Genomic DNA, 20,521 nt, shown 5'->3' on the forward strand with positions numbered 1-20,521 from the left:
TAGAGCATCGGGAGGAAGATCCGCCGCACACTGCCCGCATACATCTCTGGATCCCGGTGACAAGGTAAGTAACCCCTCTACCAGGATCCAGCGATGCTTCTGGCTGTACCCCGAGTGTGGCTCGGGGTTACCGCTTTTGGCACTGAAATGTAACCCCGAGCCACACGCGGGAATACCTCTAGGAAGGTTAAGGCTCTGAAATGTAAGTCTATAATAATGTGCTAGTACTGTATGTGGTGCTGACTAACAAATTATGGCATAAACCAGCAGGGGTCTGTTTTAAAAGAATACAGCCTGTCCTAACAAAGGGTCCAACATTTAAAAACCACCATCTTGCATTGTTTGTTAATGAGGGATAGCTCACTCTGTTTTAGGGGACAAAGACACTGTGAGACTGTCTAGAAATCCGTAGAATCACCTCTTTGGAAACATCTAAAAGTTAAATGCAAAGGTGGAAATACCCTTTACAAAAAAAGTTTATTTTGCCTAATAATAATAATGATATTAATAATACGAATAATATCGTAAAATAACGCAATACTCACTCTGATATGTTACAATGCTAGCCTTCCAAGATTCATAGAATCATTATTCACTGCCTGGGGTGAGAAGTGCTATACTAGTTTTATTCATAATGCAGTTTTCTTGCTGATTTTAACTAATAAATGTAAGTTTTCTGTAATGAAATGAGACCCCGGAGCCAATTTGGTTGCAGAGTAAAGCATTGTTTTATTGAAGCTTTTAGCTCAGGACAGAGTCCGGGTACGATATCTTGGCGGTTACAATAAAGAGCGTTACTTGGGCAGCTGCAAACATACAATATAGTAAAGATTGTCCTGCATGAATGATCAACAAATCAAAGACTTTAGAATGCACTAGTAGCTAATTTAAATTAAAATTTTAATTGGGCTTTCATTTTCTATAATCCATCATATACCAGAAATCATCTTTACGCCTCCCAGCCAGCGACGTTCTTGGTGCGGAGGCCTTCCCGATCTTGGGATTATTGTGATTGGCTATTGGGAGCCCATCCCCGACTCTGGTCCATAAACAGTGACCGGGAGCTGTTGATGACAGTGGTGCCCGCTGTATTGCCACATAAAGAGGTACAGCCAACTTTAACCTTTTCCCGACCGCCCGCCGCCTATTTACTGTGGCAGTGCGGCCCTACTGCGCAAACCAATGTAGGCCTGCAGCTAGGGGACTCCGATGCAGGGGGCAGGCGGCTTCGATTGCCGCCGGCCACCCGCGATCGCTCCCCACTGAGAGAGAAGGACGGTCAGCTGTTGTAAACATAGCTGACCATTCTTCTCCCTGGAATGATCACAAAGCTCCTGTGATCCTTCTATATAGGGAAAAAAGGTCTCTATGATCATTTCACAAGCCACGCCCCCCCACAGTTAGAATCACTCCCCTAGGCTCACATTTAACCCCTTGATCACCCACAGTAATAACCCCTTCCCTGCCAGTGTCATTAATACAGTAACAGTGCATATTTGTAGCACTGATTACTGTAGTAATGTCACTGGTCCCCCCAAAAGTGTCAAAAAATAAACAATAAAATGACATAAATCTTTCCTGTAGATAGTAGATGCAATAACGTTTGCGCAAAACAATCAAAATACTCTAATTGTGATTTTTTTTTTACCAAAAATATGTAGCAGAAAACAAATTGGCCTAAATTTTGATTTTTACATTTTTTTTGAGAATGTTATGTAGCAGAAAGTGAAAAATATTATTATACAAATATGCACTGTTACTGTAATAATGACACTGGCAGGGAAGGGGTTATCATGTGGGTGATCAAGGGGTTAAATGTGAGCCTAGGGGAGTGATTCTAACTGTGAGGGGGGGGGGGTGGCTTGTGAAATTATTTATTTTCAGAATTGTCGCTCTTTTTTTTGTTTAAAAAGTGCAACAAAATAAAAATCACACAGGTGATCAAATACCACCAAAAGAAAGCTCTGTTTGTGGGAAAAAAAGGACATACATTGTATTTGGGTACAGCGTCGCAGGACCGCGCAATATTTCATTAAAGTAACGCAGTGCCAAATAGCAAAAAATGGCCTGGTCATTAACCACTTGCCGACCGCCGCAAGTAGATATACTGCGGCGGTCAGCCCCTCACAGGCAAAGTGACGTATATAAACGTCACTAGCCTGTGAGGCTCTGGGAATTAAGCGCGCGCCGCCGGAGGCGCGCTCCCGCGCGGTCACGGACACCCCCGCGCATGTGACCGGCGGACCCGATGTCCGCCGGTCACTCTGCGATCGTCGCTGCAGAGGGAGAAAGTCAGGCGGCTAGTGTAAACAAGCCGCCTGTCATTCTCCCCTGTGTAGAAACACTGATCATACGGTTCTACTATGTAGGACCGTTGATCAGTGTTCCTACAGCTCAAGCCACAGCCAATCACAGTTAGAATCACGCCCCTAGGAACACACACAGCCCCTCCCTCTCAAATAAAGTTAACACCTTCACTACCAGTGTATTTTTACAGTAACAGTGCATATCTATAGCACTGATTACTGCAGTAATATCACTGGTAACCCCAAAAGTGTCAAAAATGTCAGTCAAGGGTCCGATTTGTCCGCCGCAATGTCGCAGTACCGCAAAAAAAATCGCAGATCGCCGCCATTACGCGTTAAAAAAAAATGACAAAAATGACAAAAATCTTTCCCTTTGTTAGTAAACGCGATAACTTTTGCGCAAACCAATCAAAATATGCTTTTTGCGATTTTTTTTTACCAAACATAGGTAGCATAAAACAAATTGGCCGAAAATGTTAAAAAATTTGATTTTTACATTTTTTTTGGGGGGGAATTTCATATAAAAAATGTGAAAAATATTGTTATTTTTGCAAAATTTACGCTCTTTTTTTGTTTATAGCGCATGATAAAAAAAATCGCACAGGTGATCAAATACCACCAAAAGAAAGCTCTGTTTGTGGGAAAAAAAGGACGTCAAATTAGTTTAGGTACGGCGTCGCATGACCGCGCAATTGTCCGTTAAAGTCACGCAGTGCCGAATCGCAAAATACCCCCTGGTCAGGAAGGGGGTAAAATCTTCCGGGGCTTAAGTGGTTAAGGGGGGAAATCTTCCGGTCCAGAAGGGGTCAAGAAAAAAATGTTTGAACATTATGTAAGGTGATAGGATGCAATGCACTGGAAGTGCTATAATAATTGCTTGGTTCATGTACTGGGGACTGCAAAGAGCCATGCGTAGGTGAGCTTAGCACAGGAAAGTCCTTTACTACTGACTGTAATGGAGCTTTAGATGGTCAGTATGGAAGTGAACAAAGGAAGGCAAGGAGTAAAAGGTTTCAGAAAAGTGGTGTCTAATAAAGCACCTCATATAGTTTTATTTTTAACTCATCCCTTAGCTAATTAGATAGGGTTCTGCCTTTTTAAAATCTAAACTGATGTCATTTTCCTGTAGCATAGCCCATCATTTCTCTTTTTTTTCATGCTTATGATGAGGATTCAGTTCTGGTAACCAGCAATTATGTACTTTAATATTCTTCATTTTGTATCCAACTGCTTGGCTGTGTTCGTAGTTACAACTCAAATTCGACATGCATCCCCGTACTGAAAAGTTGGTTAAAACACCATCTGAAAGAATAAAATAATCAGCATTAGCATGGTTAATGGTCAAACAAACATTAAAATTTGGCCTTTAAAGCTGAACTCAAGGATACTGCTAACTTCACACCTAGGTACTGCTTGGATCTTGATGAAGGGGACATTCCCCGAAAGCTTGTCCTGAAAAATTGTATGTTAGTGCAAATAAAAAAAGTATCTCAATTGTCTCTGTCGCAAGTGCACTAATACGGCTACACTGACCTCAAAGAGGAAAAGTTAGAAGACTGGTGGCCAGGAAAATAGAAGGTAGAGAAGCCACCGGTTCCATGACTCCAGCATAGTATGTAAAAAAAATACCAACTATATTTAACCACTTGAGTAACTACCTTTAACCAGTTCCGGACCGCTTACGCTATATTTACTGTGGCAGGCTGGCTCTTACAGGCAAAACGACTTAGATCTAAGTTGCTCGCCTGGCAGGAGCTAAGGGGCGAGCACGTGCCACCGGCAGCGCGCTCATGCCCCTCGATTGTCAGCGGGGAAGCCGGTGCGTGTGTCAGGCTGGTCATTAAGATGGCAAATCCTTCCGGTCTTAAAGTGGTTAATACCTCATCTTTACCAGTCTATTTTTCAGTTTTCAGCACCGTGAGATTGTTTGACTGATAATTACTCTGTTATGCAACACTGTACCCAATTGAGTTTTGTATAATTTTTTTTCGAGACAGATAAAGCTTTCTTTTTGGGATATTTATTAACTGTTGGATTTTTATTTTTTACCTTAAAAAGGAAGAAAGCTCAAAATGTCCCTACTTTCTACTTACTACTTTCTGTTAAAATAAAAATTGCTGAAATAGTACGAAAACTCCCGAAATGACCCTTGTTGGAAAGTAGACACTCCAAGGAGCCAGTCTGATTGGTAGTGTATAATTTTCCCATGATCTGAATTGTCTAATCTAAAGAATCGATATTTCCTTGCAGGACTTGCAATTTCCCATACATCAGAACCTTTGCCTCCACATCTGCCCCTAGGGGGAGGCTCTGTTGGGCATTTGCCCTAGTCCCTTCCCTTCCCTTCCCTTCCAGGGTTGTGTGGAATGTATTGGTGAGTCCATCATGCCCCTGGTGCATGTCTACTCATGGTTTGTTTTCGTTTTCTGTTATTTTTAATTGTTTAGTGCCCCCCCCCCCCCTTTTTTTCCTGATGAAGCGAATCTATCCACGAAACACATTGAGGCATGCAAGCCTGTGATGGAAGCATCCCCATGCAAGCACAGATTTGCCTAATAACTATTAATTGTAATATTGTTATTTTTAGCTAATGTTTGGGGACTTGGGGATTACTTAAAGGGAGATTATGCTTTTACTTCAGCAAGTGAAGTTTTATACTGCAATCATGTTTTGTGGATGCATTCTTTTATTCATTTTAGTTCTGGTCTGACTGCATCTTGGCATCTGAAAAATCCATCCTTTTGTTTTCCGTCGGTTATATTACATTTAGGATTTGGTGCCTCAAGCAACCCACAAACTTGCCTGTATTGCATCAGTACCAAAGGGTGTAATATCCTGTCAAGCGCTTAAGCCCCGTACACACGTGTCGAAAATTGTCAGGGAATTTTTGGCCAACGTCCGATCTGCCGATTTTCGGCTTGTTAGTATGATGCTTCCAACAACCGACTCCGACTTTTCGGCCGAAAAAAATCTGGTGTGCAGGCTATAAAATTTTTGTTGGCCGTCAACGCAACGGCCGATTTTCATGCAGTCAGTACAGATTTCTGCAGACAAAAATCTGATCAGCAAGTCTGGGCATGCTCAGTGAAGAAAGAACACAAAGAAAGCAACCAAACACATGACATCACTTCTGAAGTAGAATTTTGTCGGGCGAGAAAATTCGTGTGCAGTCTAGGCACATTCCAACCAACAAAACACCACTCTGGACAAAAGACAGACGATCGGTCGGCCGATAATCGTTGCGTGTGTACGGGGCTTGTTCCTATGTTCCTTTTAATGTCCTTTTAGCTAATCAAGGAAACAAAACTCTAGGATAATATGTAAAAGCCAGCCCCCAAAAAGTAATAAAACCTACCTGGTTTTTCCATCAATCCAACCAATGTGGCACAGTGGTCATCCTTACTTCTGCAGATTGTATTTGTGACAGGCTTACACACCGCTAAGGTATCATACGAGGAGCAAGATGGACATTCAGGCCCATTGAAGGGATAGGTTATATTTTTCACTATATGGTAATGGTGTAAAATGGAAAAAAAAAAGAATAAAGTTTGCATTACTGTATGATAAAGAAGAAAAGTATTACCCATAAATAAACAAGCAAAAAATTGGGGGAGCAAACCCTGAACATGTATATCTAAAGCCGGTGCAGCTGGACCAAGCAACATGTATATTAAAAGAATAGCCCAACCATGCAAAAGAAATGACTATTAAATATGGAGACAATCCATAAATAAAAATGGGGGTTTAGTCCCACCATATGGCCATATCGTGCTCAAGCCCACCACTGCGTCAAAGTACCCCATTATCAGTGGGTCCCACACTATCCATAAAAAAGGGGTGAATCCAGCCTCTCCAACCCTTGGAGACAACACTCCTTGCTGGGATGAATGTGCTAATGCACTACAAAGGACTCCTCCTATATCTACTTGATGGTGGACTCTGATAGAGTACAGGTGTGTGTGGGGGGTGGGATGCTCAACCTCAGAAGTCTGGTCAGACCCAGTGCTGTATTTTGGCCTAGGCCAACAAGGCCCAGGCCTAGGGCAGCACTTTGTAGGGGGGCAGCAAAAAAGCTTCCCCACCCTCCACCTGAGACTCTATTGTCCACTGGTAGCTAGAGCCGCCTCTCTCACCCCCTCTCACTCAGCCCCCCTCTCTCTCTCTCTTACCCCTCTTCTCTCTCACACCCCCTCTCTCTTTCTCTCTAATCACTCCCTCTCTCTCTCATCCTCCTCTCTCATCCCCCCTCTCTCTCTCATCCCCCTCTCTCTCACCCTCTCTCTCATCCCCATATTTCATCCCCCTCTCTCTCTCTAATCCCCCCTCTGTCTCATCCCCCCTCTCTCTCTCTCTCATCCCCCCTCTCTCTCTCATCCCCCCTCTCTCTCTCTCATCCCTCCTCTCTCTATAATCCCCCCCTCTCTCTCATCCCTCTCTATCTCTTTCACCCCCGCTCTCTCTCTTATCCCCCCTCTCTCTCTCTCTCACCCCTCTCTCGCTCTCTCTCTCATCCCCCCTCTCTCTCTAATCTCCCCCTCTCTCTCTCATCCCCTCTCTCATCCTCTCACTCTCTGATCCCCCCTCTCTCTCTCTTTCTCCCCCCCTCCCTCTTTCATCCCCCAATTCTCTCCCCCTCACCCCCTATCTCTCTCTCTCTCTCATCCCCCCTCTCTCTCTCCCTCATTGACCTCCCTCTCCCACCCCCTTCTCTCTCTCCCACCCCCAACCTCCCTCCCCCTCTCGTGAGATCTCAGAGGTTGATGCTGGGACTTGTAGTTCTTCAATTCTGGAGGGAGTCACATCCGTTAAAAAAGGAGTGGGGCAGAGTTACATGGGGGTGGGGCGCCCAATTTTAGTCTTGCCTAGGGCAGCACAAAACCAAAATACACCACTGGTCAGACCGAATACATAATAAACAAGCAAAAAATTGGGGGAGCAAACCCTGAACATGTATATCTAAAGCCGGTGCAGCTACCCATAAATGATAATGTAATATGTTGCAGATGTGGAGGTTGCATTCGTTTTCTTTTTTTTCAGGCTTTATTTCTTTTATCTTCACCTGGAAAGTCTGAGAATAACACACTCTCTGTCCTAGGGTGGCTATACTGATTCCTCCACAGCATTTATGGAAGGAGCCATGGTTGCCACCTAGGTTGGACTATAGTTGTGTCTTCTATTGTCTATCTCTATCACATAGAGGGTGTAGAGCAGTGATGGCGAACCTTGGCACCCCAGATGTTTTGGAACTACTGTACATTTCCCATTATGCTCAGGCACTCTGCAGTGCAGTCATCATGGGAAATGTAGTTCCAAAACATCTGGGGTGCCAAGGTTCACCATCACTGGTGTGGAGATTAGTAGTTTACAGAAGAATGATACCATTATTGCTTCATTTACAAGAACACTATTTCTGTCAAAATCAAAGGGTGTATTCTGTACTTGCTGAAAACTTTCTTAGCCTCAAAAAAAGAAAATTAATGCAGCTGCCAAATCCAATGATCGTCAGTTGGCAGAATCAACTATTATATTTTAGCTGGCCTTAGGCAGCCAGATGTTATAAGGGTGATAAGACATTTCTCATTTGTGAAACACATCTTTAATGTTCTCAGCTACGTGGCTCATCAATGACCGTGGTGTGTATGCAGTGAAACACTAGTTCCTCGACAGAAAGAGGGTTTCTTTAGGAACATCCTGACATATCGGGGCTAGAGTTCTTCATCAAGTAATTCATCGAATAATTTATAGCTGAAGTTAGAAGCTGATTGGTTACCATGCAGAGCTGCACCAGATTTAGCATTCTCCAGTTTTAGTAAATCAACCCCTGCATTTTTTTTTTTTTGTCCACTTTAACCACTTGCTGACCGCCGCACGACTTTTTACTGCAGCGGTCAGCCCCTACTAGGCAAAACGACGTAGGGCTACGTCGCTCGCCCACGAGCCTCTAGGGGGTGAGCGCGTGCCGCCGGAGGCGCGCTCCCGCCCCCACTCGTTCACTAACATCCCTACGCGAGTGACCGGCGGCTCCGATGTCCGCCGGTCACTCGTGATATTCCGCTGCAGAGGGAGAAAGGCAGGCGGCTGATGTAAACACAACCGTCTGTCATTCTCCCTGGTGTAACTGCAGAGACTATACGATCCTGCTATGTAGGATCGTATGTCTCTGTGGTTACATCACAAGCCATGCCCCCCCCCCACAGATAGAATCACGCCCCCAGGGATACATTCAACCCACTGATCACCAATAAAGTTAACCCCTTCCCTGCCAGTGTAATTTTTACAGTAACAGTGCATATGTATAGCACTGATTACTGTAGTAATGTCACTGGTAACCCCAAAAGTGTCAACAATGTCAGTCAAGGGTCCGATCTGTCCACCGCAATGTTGCAGTCCTGCAAAAAAAATCACAGATCGCAGCCATTACTCGTTAAAAAAAAAACAATAAAAATGACATAAATCTTTCCCTTAGTTAGTAAACTCAACAACTTTTGCGCAAACCAATCAAAATACGTTTATTGCGATTTTTTTCACCAAAAATAGGTAGCAGAAAACAAATTGGCCTAAAAAGTTAAAACATTTTGATTTTTACCTTTTTTTTGGGGGGGAATTTCATATAAAAAAATGTGAAAAATATTGTTATTTTTTCAAAATTTTCGCTCTTTTTTTGTTTATAGAGCAAAAAGTAAAAATCGCACAGGTGATCAAATACCACCAAAAGAAAGCTCTGTTTGTGGGGAAAAAAGGACGTCAATTTCATTTGGGTACAGTGTTGCACGACCGCGCAATTGTCCTTTAAAATCACTCAGTGCCGAATCGCAAAATAGGCCCTGGTCTTTGAGCAGCCAAATCCTCCGGGGCTTAAGTGGTTAAGGCGCTGGCATTAAATGCAGGCATCTGCAACACCTTTTTATTGCTCCTCAAAAGCCTAAAAAAGCGGTCTCCAATTGAAAATATGGACAGCAAAACAGAGCATCTCAACATCTTCCATTCAAGTCTATTGTAATGCGTAAACATGCTTGTATGTATTTGCACGTTTGCGGCACGTTTGCGGCATGTTAAAAACATATCAATGAGGTGTAAAAAAAGGGGTGCATCTTGCACGCTCTATGGGGATGCTGAAAAAACTGAAATCTGTACGGCGCATCGCGGGAACGATCGTGGGGGCACGCGCTTGCCCCCATTCACCAGTGGGGAAGCTGATCTGCGAGGCTGGCCGCCGGGATTGCCGCTGGGCATCTGCGATCGCTCCCCATGGAGACAGAACGGAGGGCTGCAGTTGTAAACACAGCAGACTGTTATTCTCTCTACTATCAACACAGAGTGCCTGTGATCCTCCTATTTAGAAACACGGGTCCCTGTGATGATTCCATAAGCTCACCCCCCCACATTTAGAATACTCCCCCTAGGCATTCATTTAACCATTTGATCACCCCTGGTGTTAACCCCTTCCCTGCCAGTGTCATTAGTACTGTAACAGTGCATATTTTTAGCATTGATTACTGTAGTAATGTCACTGGTCCCCCCAAAAGTGTCAAAAATGTCAGTTAGGGGTCCGATCAGTCTGCCGCAATGTTGCAGTCCCGCTAAAAATCGCAGATCACCGCCATTACTGGTAAAAAAAAAACAAATAAATAAAAATGACATGTCTTTCCCGCAGTTTGTAGACGCGATAACTTTTGCGCAAACCAATCAAAATACACTTTTTGGGATTTTTTTTACCAAAAATTTGTAGCAGAATACAAATTGGCCTAAAATGATGAAAAAATTTGATGTTTACATGTTTTTCTATTGGGATTGTTATATAGCAGAAAGTGAAATATATATATATATATATATATATATATATATATATATATATTTTTTTTTTTTTCCAGAATTGTCGCTCTTTTTTTATTAATAGCGCAAAAAATAAAAATCGCACAGGTGATCAATTACCAGCAAAAGAAAGCTCTATTTGTGGGGAAAAAAAGGACATACATTTATTTGGGTACAGCGTCACACGACCGTGCAATTGTCAGTTAAAGTAACGCAGTGCCATATCGCAAAAAATGGCCTGGTCATTAAGGGGGTAAAACCTTCCGGAGCGGAAGTGTTTAAAGGAGTTGTAAAGTCAGAACGTTTTTTTTTTTATCTTAAAGCTGAGTTTCCCCCCCCCCTCCAAAAGTCAGCATACATATACTGTAGCTGCTGACTTTTAATATTAGGACACTTACCTGTCCTTGAGTCCTTCAGCTGTTGGGTGCTGCCGTCGCCATCGCCGGTAAGGGAACCCGGCAGTGAAGCCTTGCGGCTTCACGGGCGGGTCCCTACTGCGCATGCGTGAAGCGCGCTGCACATTCGGATTGGCTCGGCAGTGGGGGGTAGGAGGAGGGGGCCAAACTTCACTGCAGCGCCGTTTCCAGGAAGTGGGGAAGGGTACCCTTCAAGAACAGGTACCCGTTCCCCCCTCCCCCCTGAAAGGTGCCAAATGTGGCACCAGAGGGGGGGAGGAGGCAAATGGGTGGAACTCCGCTTTAATACATTGTATGCATTAAGGGCTCTTTCACACGGGCGTTCAGTTTTTTTTGCCCAATCGGGTCCTTTTTTTTTTTTTTTTGAAACGGACACGGATGACACTTGTGTCATCCGGTCCGTCTGTCCGTTTTTCATCCCATCCGTTTGCGGATGAAAAACGGACATAATGTATCTCTATGTAAATACGGATGTCAGCGGATGACACAACTGACATCCGTTTTTGCGTTCCGTTCCGTTTTTTGAACGGAAGAAAAAATAGGCTTCTCTTCCGTTCCAAAAAACTGAACTGAACTGAAAGGACGAAAAACGGATGTCAGCGCAGCGGATGGTCATCCGCTGACATCCGTATTTACATAGAGATACATTATGTCCGTTTTTCATCCGCAAATGGATGGGATGAAAAACGGACATACGGAACGCCCGTGTTAAAGAGCCCTAAGATAAAAAGCCTTCTGTGTGTAGTGGCCTCCCCAGCACCCCCTCATACTTACCTGATCCCCATCTATATCCAACGATGTCCACAAGTCTCTTGGCCGCCCAGGACTCTCCCTCCTGATTGGCTGAGACACAGCCGCAGCGCCATTGGCTCCCGTGGCTGTCAATCAACATCAGCTAGCCTATCAGGAGAGAGAGGGGTCAGGAATGGCAGTTTCATGTCTCAATGAACACACGAAGCTGCAGCTCGGCTCGGCTTGGGTGCCGTGGGGGCACTCGACTGGAGGAAGGGGCCAGGAGCAGCAAAGAGGGACCCGAGAAGAGGAGGATCCGGGCTGCCCTGTGCAAAACCAAGTGCATAGAGGAGGTAAGTATAACATGTTTGTTATTAAAAAAAAAACCAAGACTTTACAATCCCTATATCAGCTATAGGCGCGTTGGTTAAGCCCCGGTTCACACTAGGGCGACCTGTGAGGCGACCTGGTCGCCTCACAGGTCGCCGCAGGTCGCCTCCCATAGGGAAGCTACGGACCCGTTCTAATAGGAGCGACACAAGTCGCTCCGACCTAGAAAAAGGGTCCGGAGCTTCTTTGGGGCGACCAGGAGGCGACCGCCATAGACTTCAATGTTATGAAGTCTGTGGCGGCCGCTCCGAGGTCGCAGCGCGCTGCTCGCACCGCGATCTCGGAGGTCGCCCCTGAAAGTAGCGTCGCGCCAGTGTGAACCGGCGCTCAGCGTCAGTATTTTTAGCAAGTGTGAACAAAGCCTAAGGAATGCAAGCACTTATGAGTTATACATTGATGTATGTAAAATGTATTTCATTGTTTCATATTGTGACAAATTTGAGGTATCAAATACGAAACGAACAGAAAACACACAAATACATTATACTCACTCGCAAAAGTCCCATTGTTGCACAAATCATTTTCACAGCAATCATATGTCAGGTCATAGTAAACATCATCATTAACATAGGCATACATGCTATGATTGCATTTCAGATTTAAAGCACAGCGCTTCTCAATGGAGTGGTAGGTATGATCTGCAAACAAAAAATATTTTAAATGAAAATATTTCTGAAATTGTACAATTCAAAGACAAACTACAGGAAGATGAAAAAAAAAAAAGAAAGACATGAATTATGCAGTTGTGCATTTATTAACCACCTGACCCCCTGGAAGGTTTCCACCACTAATGATCAGGCCATTTTTTGCTATTCGTGTGCATGCCATTCTGTAATTCTGGCTAGATGGCAAACCCGATGGTAGTTTTTTAGGTTTGGGAGACCTATCCCTCCTTTTTGTTTGGGCAGGGTTAAGTCATAGTTAATGCGAGGACGTTTTTTTACCCCCATAGAAAAGTTGTGCATAGTTTCTTGTAGGTGTGTAAAAATGTTGTGGGGTAGGCATATTGGAACAGCTTGGAGGATATAGAGAATACGCGGAAGCACATTCATTTTGAAAATAGCGGCTCTTCCGAACCAAGAGAATTTTGGTTTGTTCCATTTTCGTAAGTCTGCAGTTATCGCTTGTACGATCGGAAAATGATGTATTTATTTATTTTTTTTTATTCTTAATTTTACATAGTTTCAATTTTGCATAGTTTCTGGTAGGTGTGTAAAAATGTTGCGGGGTAGGTCTTTTGGAACAGCTTGGAGGATATAGAGAATACTATGGAAGCGCATTCATTTTGAAAATTGCGGCTCTTCCAAACCAAGAGAATATTGGTCGTAAGACTGCAGTTATCGCTTGTACGATCGGAAAATGTATTTATTTATTTTTTTTAATTCTTAATTTTATATATTTAAATTTGTGTTGTAAGGATATATAAACTATTTACAAAGAACATTATTAGCATTTAGAAAATGATTGACATTTACTTGTTGCAAAAGATGTACAAAATTAACCACTTTACCACTAGAGGATTTTGCTGTCTTACGTCCAGGCCACTTTTTGCGATTCGGCGCTGTGCAACTTTAACTGACAATTGCGCGGTCGTGCGACGCCATACCCAAACAAAATTTACGTCCTTTTTTTCCCACAAACAGAGCTTTCTTTTGGTGGTATTTGATCACCTGTGCGATTTTTACTTTTTGCGCTATAAACAAAAAAAGAGCGTAAAGTTTGAAAAAAACAACAATATTTTTAAGATTTTTTTATATGAAATTCCCCCCCAAAAAATTTAAAAATCAAAATTTTTTTAAATTTTTGGCCAATTTGCTTTCTGCTACCTATGTTTGGTAAAAAAATTCACAATAAGCGTATTTTGATTGGTTTGCGCAAAAGTTATTGCGTTTACTAACTAAGGGAAAGATTTCTGTCATTTTTGGTGTTTTTTTTTTAACGAGTAATGGCGGCGATCTGCGTTTTTTTTTTTTGCGGGACTGCGACATTGCGGCGGACAGATCGGACCCTTGACTGACATTTTTGACACTTTTGGGGGTACCAGTGACATTACTGCAGTAATCAGTGCTATACATATGCACTGTTACTGTAATAATGACACTGGCAGGGAAGGGGTTAATTTTATTGGAGAGGGAGGGGTTAATGTATGCCTGGTGCTTACTGCCGTGTGTGGGGGGAGGTGACTGAGTGACACAAGGACACGCTGAACCCTGCAATCTGACCCTGCCTGTCACTTAGGAGATCCGCCCGCTTGTGTTTACACAAGCGGGCGGATCTCCACACTAGATCCCCGACGATTGGGCAAGAGCAGCGGCGAACGCCGCTGCTCCTCCCCTGGCCCGACTCCCGCTGAGACTGAATACAGCGGGAGCGAGCCTCCGGCGGCGCGCGAGAAAGGGGAGTGTCTGATGACGTAGATCTACGTCGTCAGACGATAACGAACCACTTTGCCGCAGTACTATTACCGTACGCAGACGGCAAGTGATTAATAACGAAGGATGATAGGAGAATTATTGAAGGAATAAAGCAATTGAAAAGGTAAGAAAGAAGAGGTAACATGAGCTCATATTCCTTTTCACAAAAAGCATCATTTTAAAAAGGCTTAATTCTGGTCTTATCGGTAATCATGTAAACCTTGAAATAGTCCTATTGAAATAATGCATTTCTTTTCAGGATGTAAAGAACTTTAAAAAACCTGCCAATAACTTCACTACACAATAATACGATTTAGAATCTATGTAGACTATTAAAAAATCATTATAAAAAAAAAATAAGACAAACAAATATAAAACTAAACTCAAATATTCAGGGGGAAATTTACTAAAACTGGTGCACTCAGAATCTGGTGCAGTGGTGCATGGTAGCCAAATGGCTTCTAATTTTAGCTTGTTCAATTAAAGTAGAACTATAGGCAAAACTTTTCTTTTTTTTGCCATTTTGGCTAGGGTTATAACCTCTGTAACAGGGGCGTAACTACAGGGGTTGCAGGGGTTGCAATCGCAACCGGGCCCCATGCTCAAGGGGGCCCATGTGGCTCCCCTGTACACCTGAAAATCACTGTCCTCCTTTTTCCTTCTGTAGCTGCAGGAGGGAAATTGAGGAGATTGGTTCCCCTGTATGCTGCCCCTGCCACTCCTCCTATCCAGTTCACTTGTGTTCTGCTGTCTCTGGGCTCCTGTGTGCTCCCCTGGTCCCCCCCCCCCTTCTGTGCTGTCCCCCCCCTTCAGAATGCTCCCTTCCCTCTCCTGCCGGCTGCTGCAGGGGATTTGTCACAATAGAGAACCAGGAAGGGGTTGGTAAATATGTAATTTAGCAGCTCCTTCCTTTTCTGAATGGACAGAGTCATAGTCAGTGACATTGTAAAAAAAATTAAATAAAATGATAAAAATAATACAATTAAAATCCCAAAAAAAAAAAACTACTGACACCAGTGGGTGAACTTCCAGGATCGCAAAGGTCACACTTGTGACAGGGCCCTGGCATTCCACCACTGTGGGGAGGCCCCAAGATGGCAGGAAGGGGGCCCACTGCAGAACTTGTGAAAGGGTCCTGCTGCGGGGCCGTAATAAAGGGCCCCGCAATGGAAGTAAAGGGCCCCAGAGGTCCAGGGGGCCCTTCATGGTTTCTTGCACCGGGGCCCCGAAGGTTCTAGTTACGCCTCTGCTCTGTAAGATTTATTTCTGCCATCTGTGTCCCATTGTAGAGATTTCCCTTCACTTCCTGTCCCATGGCCAAACAGGAAGTGAGATGAAATGCCTGAAAATTAAGGGAATTCCTTGGGGACCCCCAGATCATCAGAACTAGTGTCTCCTCTATTACTTTTCTGGGGACAACCCAAAATTTAGGATTTTCTTTTTACTTTCATTTTCAATAATAATGATGACCAGGACAAATAGAGAGGGTGAATCTTCCTAACAGGCCTAACAGGGGGGGGGGGGGGGGGGGGGGGGGCACTGACAGCAATAAAAACTGACAGGTGTTTAAATCCCTCCCCACTCTATCCAAAACGTCTAAAACGTCTAAAAAAAAGTTTTGCTTTTAGTTATACTTCAAGCTTTGACAATAAAACTTGGAAGCTGATGTTATATCTTTATAGACATGCGCTAGATTTTGCACTCTCTAGTTTTAGTAAATAATGCCCTCATTAAAATTCTTTATTTCAGCAGCAAAATTGGTCACACTAAAATTTTGGAAAACAAACTATATCTGATTGGCTACCTGTGATACTGTAAATAATTTTAAAAATAAGGACAAAAAATATATATAAAAATTAATGCAGAGACTAAATAAAAACAATCAGTTTAAAAAAAGGGAAACCGTGCCATACGTTTGTAAAACTAACAAAATATACCAAAATATTTTTCAAACCTTATTTTCTACACCCATAGAGGGATGGAAGATGGTCACTTACTGAATCCAGATTTTTCATAGACTGTCATACAAGAGCTGCCTTCTGGGCATTCAGTTACTTCACCTTTGCAATACTCAGAATTACGACCATGGCACTCATAACATTTGAAATTTTCAACTAGAAAACAAAAAACAAAAATAATATGTAATATGTATATATAATATATAAATAAATAAATACTACTACTAATAATAATAATCTGTTCTGATCAGCCAGTTAAACCCACGTGTTGTCTTATCTATAGTACACAATGAGGGCTGCTGGATTTCTTATCTTTTCGGGACCCTCAATACAACACAACTGTGAGCAAGTTTAAATGACATTTTTTCCTTTAGAAATGTTAGTATTGCTGCAGCAGGCTACATACATCGCACTGATGCACCACTTTACAGGCACATTAAGGGAACCCCTCAGGCACGATATTTCAACAATTTTTTCATTTTTTTTGTTTCACTTTAAGCATTATTAAAATCACTGCTCCTGTAAAAGTGATTGTTTTTAAAAAAAAATGTATTGATGCATGTCCCTCAGGACAGTACCCAGGTCCCCATACACTTTTTATAGCAATAACTTGCATATAAGCCTTTAAAGTGAGGACTTTTGATTTTTTAACTACTTGCCTTCTGTGCACTTAAACCCCCTTCCCATCCAGACCAATTTTTAGCTTTCAGTGCTCTCACACTTTAAATGACAATTGCGCGGTCATGCTACACTGTACCCATATGAAATTTTTATCATTTTTTTTCACACAAATAGAGCTTTCTTTTGGTGGTATTTAATCATCTCTGGGTTTTTTATTTTTTACAAAATTGAAAATAAATACATTTTTCTCCTTCACTGATGTGCGCTGATGAGGCGGCACTGATGGGCACTGATAGGCTGCACTGATGGGCACTGATGAGGTGGCACTTATGGGCACTGATGAGGTGGCACTTATGGGCACTGATGAGGTGGCACTGATGATGAGGTACTAATATGCCGCACTGATGAGCACTGATAGGCGGCACTGATGAGCACTGATAGGCGGCACTGCTGGGCACTGAGAGGTGGCACTGCTGGACACTGAGAGGTGGCACTGATGGGCACTGAGAGGTGGCACTGACGGGCGGCACTGATGGGCACTGACGGGCGGCACTGATGGGCACTGGCGGGCAGCACTGATGGGCACTGGCAGGCGGCACTGATGGACACTGACGGGTGGCACTGATGGACACTGACGGGTGGCACTGATGGACACTGACGGGCAGCACCATCAGTGCCCACACTCAGTGCCCATAGTGCTGCCAGTCAGTGCTCATCAGTGCCTAGATGAGCAGGCACTGATGGGCACTGACTGGCAGCACTATGGGCACTGATTGTGTGCACTGATGGGGGGCACTGATGGCGGGCACTGTGGGCATTGAAGGTGTGTTTGGTGTACCTCTAGTAATCAGGGCACTGGTGATCGGTGCCCTGATTACTTTTTTTCTGTGTCCCCGGCGCTGGGCAGCTCTCCCTCCTTCCTCACATGCAGGCTCTGTGTGAGGAAGGAGCGCTGGCGATGAGAGATGATCTCATATGTTTACATATGAGATCATCTCTCATTGGACGGTCCAATCACGTGGTGAATGGCCGCTGTGATTGGCCATTCACCACGATCTGTGATCGGCTGTGTCCAAGGGACACGGCCGACACAGATTTTCCCCGATGCGCGCTCGCGGGAGCGTGCGGGGAGACTGTTTCTGGGAGGCCATTTAAAAACGGCCTCCCGAAAATGTGAGTCCGCGCTGCAGCCGTATATAGGCTGTAGCGTGGATGGGAGAAGGTTAATGTTCATGTCCCATAGACTTTAATAGAGTTTGCATGTTCGCTAGAACTTTTTCCCTGTTTAAAATGTTCTGGTGCAAACCGAACAGGGGGTGTTCGGTCCATCACTAATGTCAGGCACTAAATATTGAAACCTACGGACTAAGACTGGGGTGCAATTAAAGTTCATGTGTGTGTGTAAAGGCAGGCATCCCAATTCTGTGTATATAGTATATTTTCTGTAAACTGGCATAGTCTTAGGCACTAGCAGTTTCTTTTAGAAGTACATCAGAGCTGGTCCTACCACACTCCTCAACCTAGACCAATGATGGCGAACCTTGGTACCCCAGATGTTTTGGAAACTACATTTCCAATGATGCTCAACTACACTGCAGAGTGCATTAACATCATGGAAAATGTAGTTCCAAAACATCTGGGGTGTCAAGGTTCGCCATCACTGGCCTAGACCTTAAACAAGATGTATTCAAGCTAATTCTTGTAGCATCCATATACAGTGGTCATTACCTTGAATAACTGTGGAGTTGTGGCATGACTTGGAGCTACACATAAATACTTAATGCCCAATATTATTATCATGCTTTTTTATTTAACTGTTGTCTAACTTTGTTTGTACAAATCATAATCATTTAAAGCAGATATAAACCCTATCTGGATGACAATTAATTTGCTAAAGCACTGTGCATTAAAAGAATTTATTTTTTTCATAAAATACTGACCTTTACCTTTTTTTCATCCCTTTTTGTCAGTGTTGCAAATCTCCCACGGACGTTTTTAGCAGCAACGTCCTGCCCTCATGCACTTGCTACATCATCCATTGCACAACAGAAGTGGCGTTGTTGAAAGAGCTTCTGTAACCCTAAGGAGCCATTCAGGCTCCATTCACACTACCGTGACTTGTCAGCCTGACAAGTCGCGGTCCCTCATTCTAATAGGAGCGCTCCCCGTTCTAATAGGAGCGACACAAGTCGCTCCGACTTAGAAAAAGGGTCCTGTACTACTTCAGGGCGACCTCGGAGTGACTTGCATAGACATTCATTATATGAAGTCTGTGCAAGTGGCGCCGAGGTCGCGGTGCACAGGACTTTTACAGGTCGCCCCCCGGTCACCCCCGAAGTATTGCCGCATTAGTGTGAACCGGCACAAAGTTCCTCCAATGTATTTCACCAAAATTGAATTTTTTTGCCAAACTTGATATTTTTAACGAAAGTTTTGGGTTAATTAAACCCATCCACCCATTCAATCCAGCTCTTCAGTTCTCAGAGAACGTTTCTGTGCGGGCAATTGAGAGCCACACAGCCACCTCTGTAGAATTCTTCCAGACTGTCAGTGTGTCTTTGACACATGAGCAGAAGATTCTTCATATATTCCTATAGGTTATTCCTATGGGTTTTTTAATATTAAGAGTTGGTTTAAATGAATAGCTTTTATAACTTTTTTTTATTTCTTGTTCTATGTTGGTTTTTGCCAAATAAAATTGCTGTTGCAAAAAAAAAAATCTCGCATGAAAGCTGAAGAATTGTCCATGGGAGGTCTGAGATGGCTTTAAAGACCTGGGGCCAGGGTCTTTCTTTTTCAATAAATAATAGAAATAAGAGTAAAGGAGACTGGTATTTTGTAAGCGACATAGGTTACTTACCTGTAAATAGACCAAAGGAGAAAAGTAACAGGATAACGGCAACAGTCTTCATTTTATTGTTTTTGAATGTCTTGGATGTCGGTGATCTTCCAATGCTTCTCAAGAGATTTAAGTTCTTCTCAAATGCTGGTATATATATGATGCTAATGGTCATTGAGGCAGATTTATTATGAGATCGTTATTGCATTTTGTGGTGGCGTTTGTTTGATAAACTAACATCGAACAGTATTTAATAAATGTAAATGTTTGGGAAAAATATTTGCATTGAATTTGGATGAAGTTCAACCATCTGGATCTCGTAATGGATGAACTCGTGATGAATACATAATGTCTTTCCTTAGCCCTAAAAATAAAACAAATATTTTTTTGTGTATTTTATCTGCATTATAAGGAAATAAGGACATTGTATATGTAAAGTAACACTTAAAAAAGTGCACTCCCCGCGCCTAGGAGTTTTTAGAATTATAATATTTAATGAAATTTAAAATGTTTATTAATTATGTAGTGACAATCTGTGAATATAGCAGCAGCAGTAGTAAAAAAATACCCTTTGAAAACGTCACCGGATGTGACGAAACACGTCAGGTCGTGGACTGCACAGCGTGACGTACACTGGAGCACAAGCCGGATTTACCTCCGCTCGCCACTCTGCCACGGGAATCTAAACCTTTTTTTGCTGAATACTGCTACCTATCTTGATTGAAACCTTGTTATATATTTATGGGAATAAAACCCTTTTAAAAACAATATTACACCATCTGGAGCTTTTTATCTTCTTTTATAAACAGCACTGTATGCTGCCCCATGGAGCGGTGAGGAGGGAATCATCACCAGCACAGCCAGGAGGCATCATAAGGGGACCTACCGTGGCCCTGAGGGCCGACAAGCGTGATTGGTCTTAATATCGTATGGTATATGAGACCCATTACATCTGGTGAGTCACCCATCTTTTAAACTACCTACCAGGACTATTTTTTTCATTCACAAATAAGAATTTTTTTTTGGAGAATAG

General features: G+C 43.1%; 1 protein-coding gene across 1 annotated transcript; it reads right to left on the minus strand.

The window, feature by feature from the left end:
• Nucleotides 1-3,444: 3,444 nt before the first annotated feature.
• Nucleotides 3,445-19,655, minus strand: LOC309568329 (uncharacterized protein; the record flags this gene model as incomplete). The annotated part of the gene is made up of 5 exons (XM_082273993.1): nucleotides 19,510-19,655; nucleotides 16,068-16,184; nucleotides 12,148-12,294; nucleotides 5,662-5,811; nucleotides 3,445-3,608 (listed from the first exon to the last, which is right to left on the minus strand). Exons 1-5 carry the CDS (start codon nucleotides 19,559-19,561, stop codon nucleotides 3,445-3,447), a joined length of 630 nt encoding a protein of 209 aa, XP_082130119.1. The 5' UTR covers nucleotides 19,562-19,655.
• Nucleotides 19,656-20,521: the final 866 nt, after the last annotated feature.

Source organism: Pelophylax lessonae (assembly GCF_965119305.1).
Source record: "Pelophylax lessonae genome assembly, chromosome: 12".
NCBI lineage: Eukaryota > Metazoa > Chordata > Amphibia > Anura > Ranidae > Pelophylax > Pelophylax lessonae.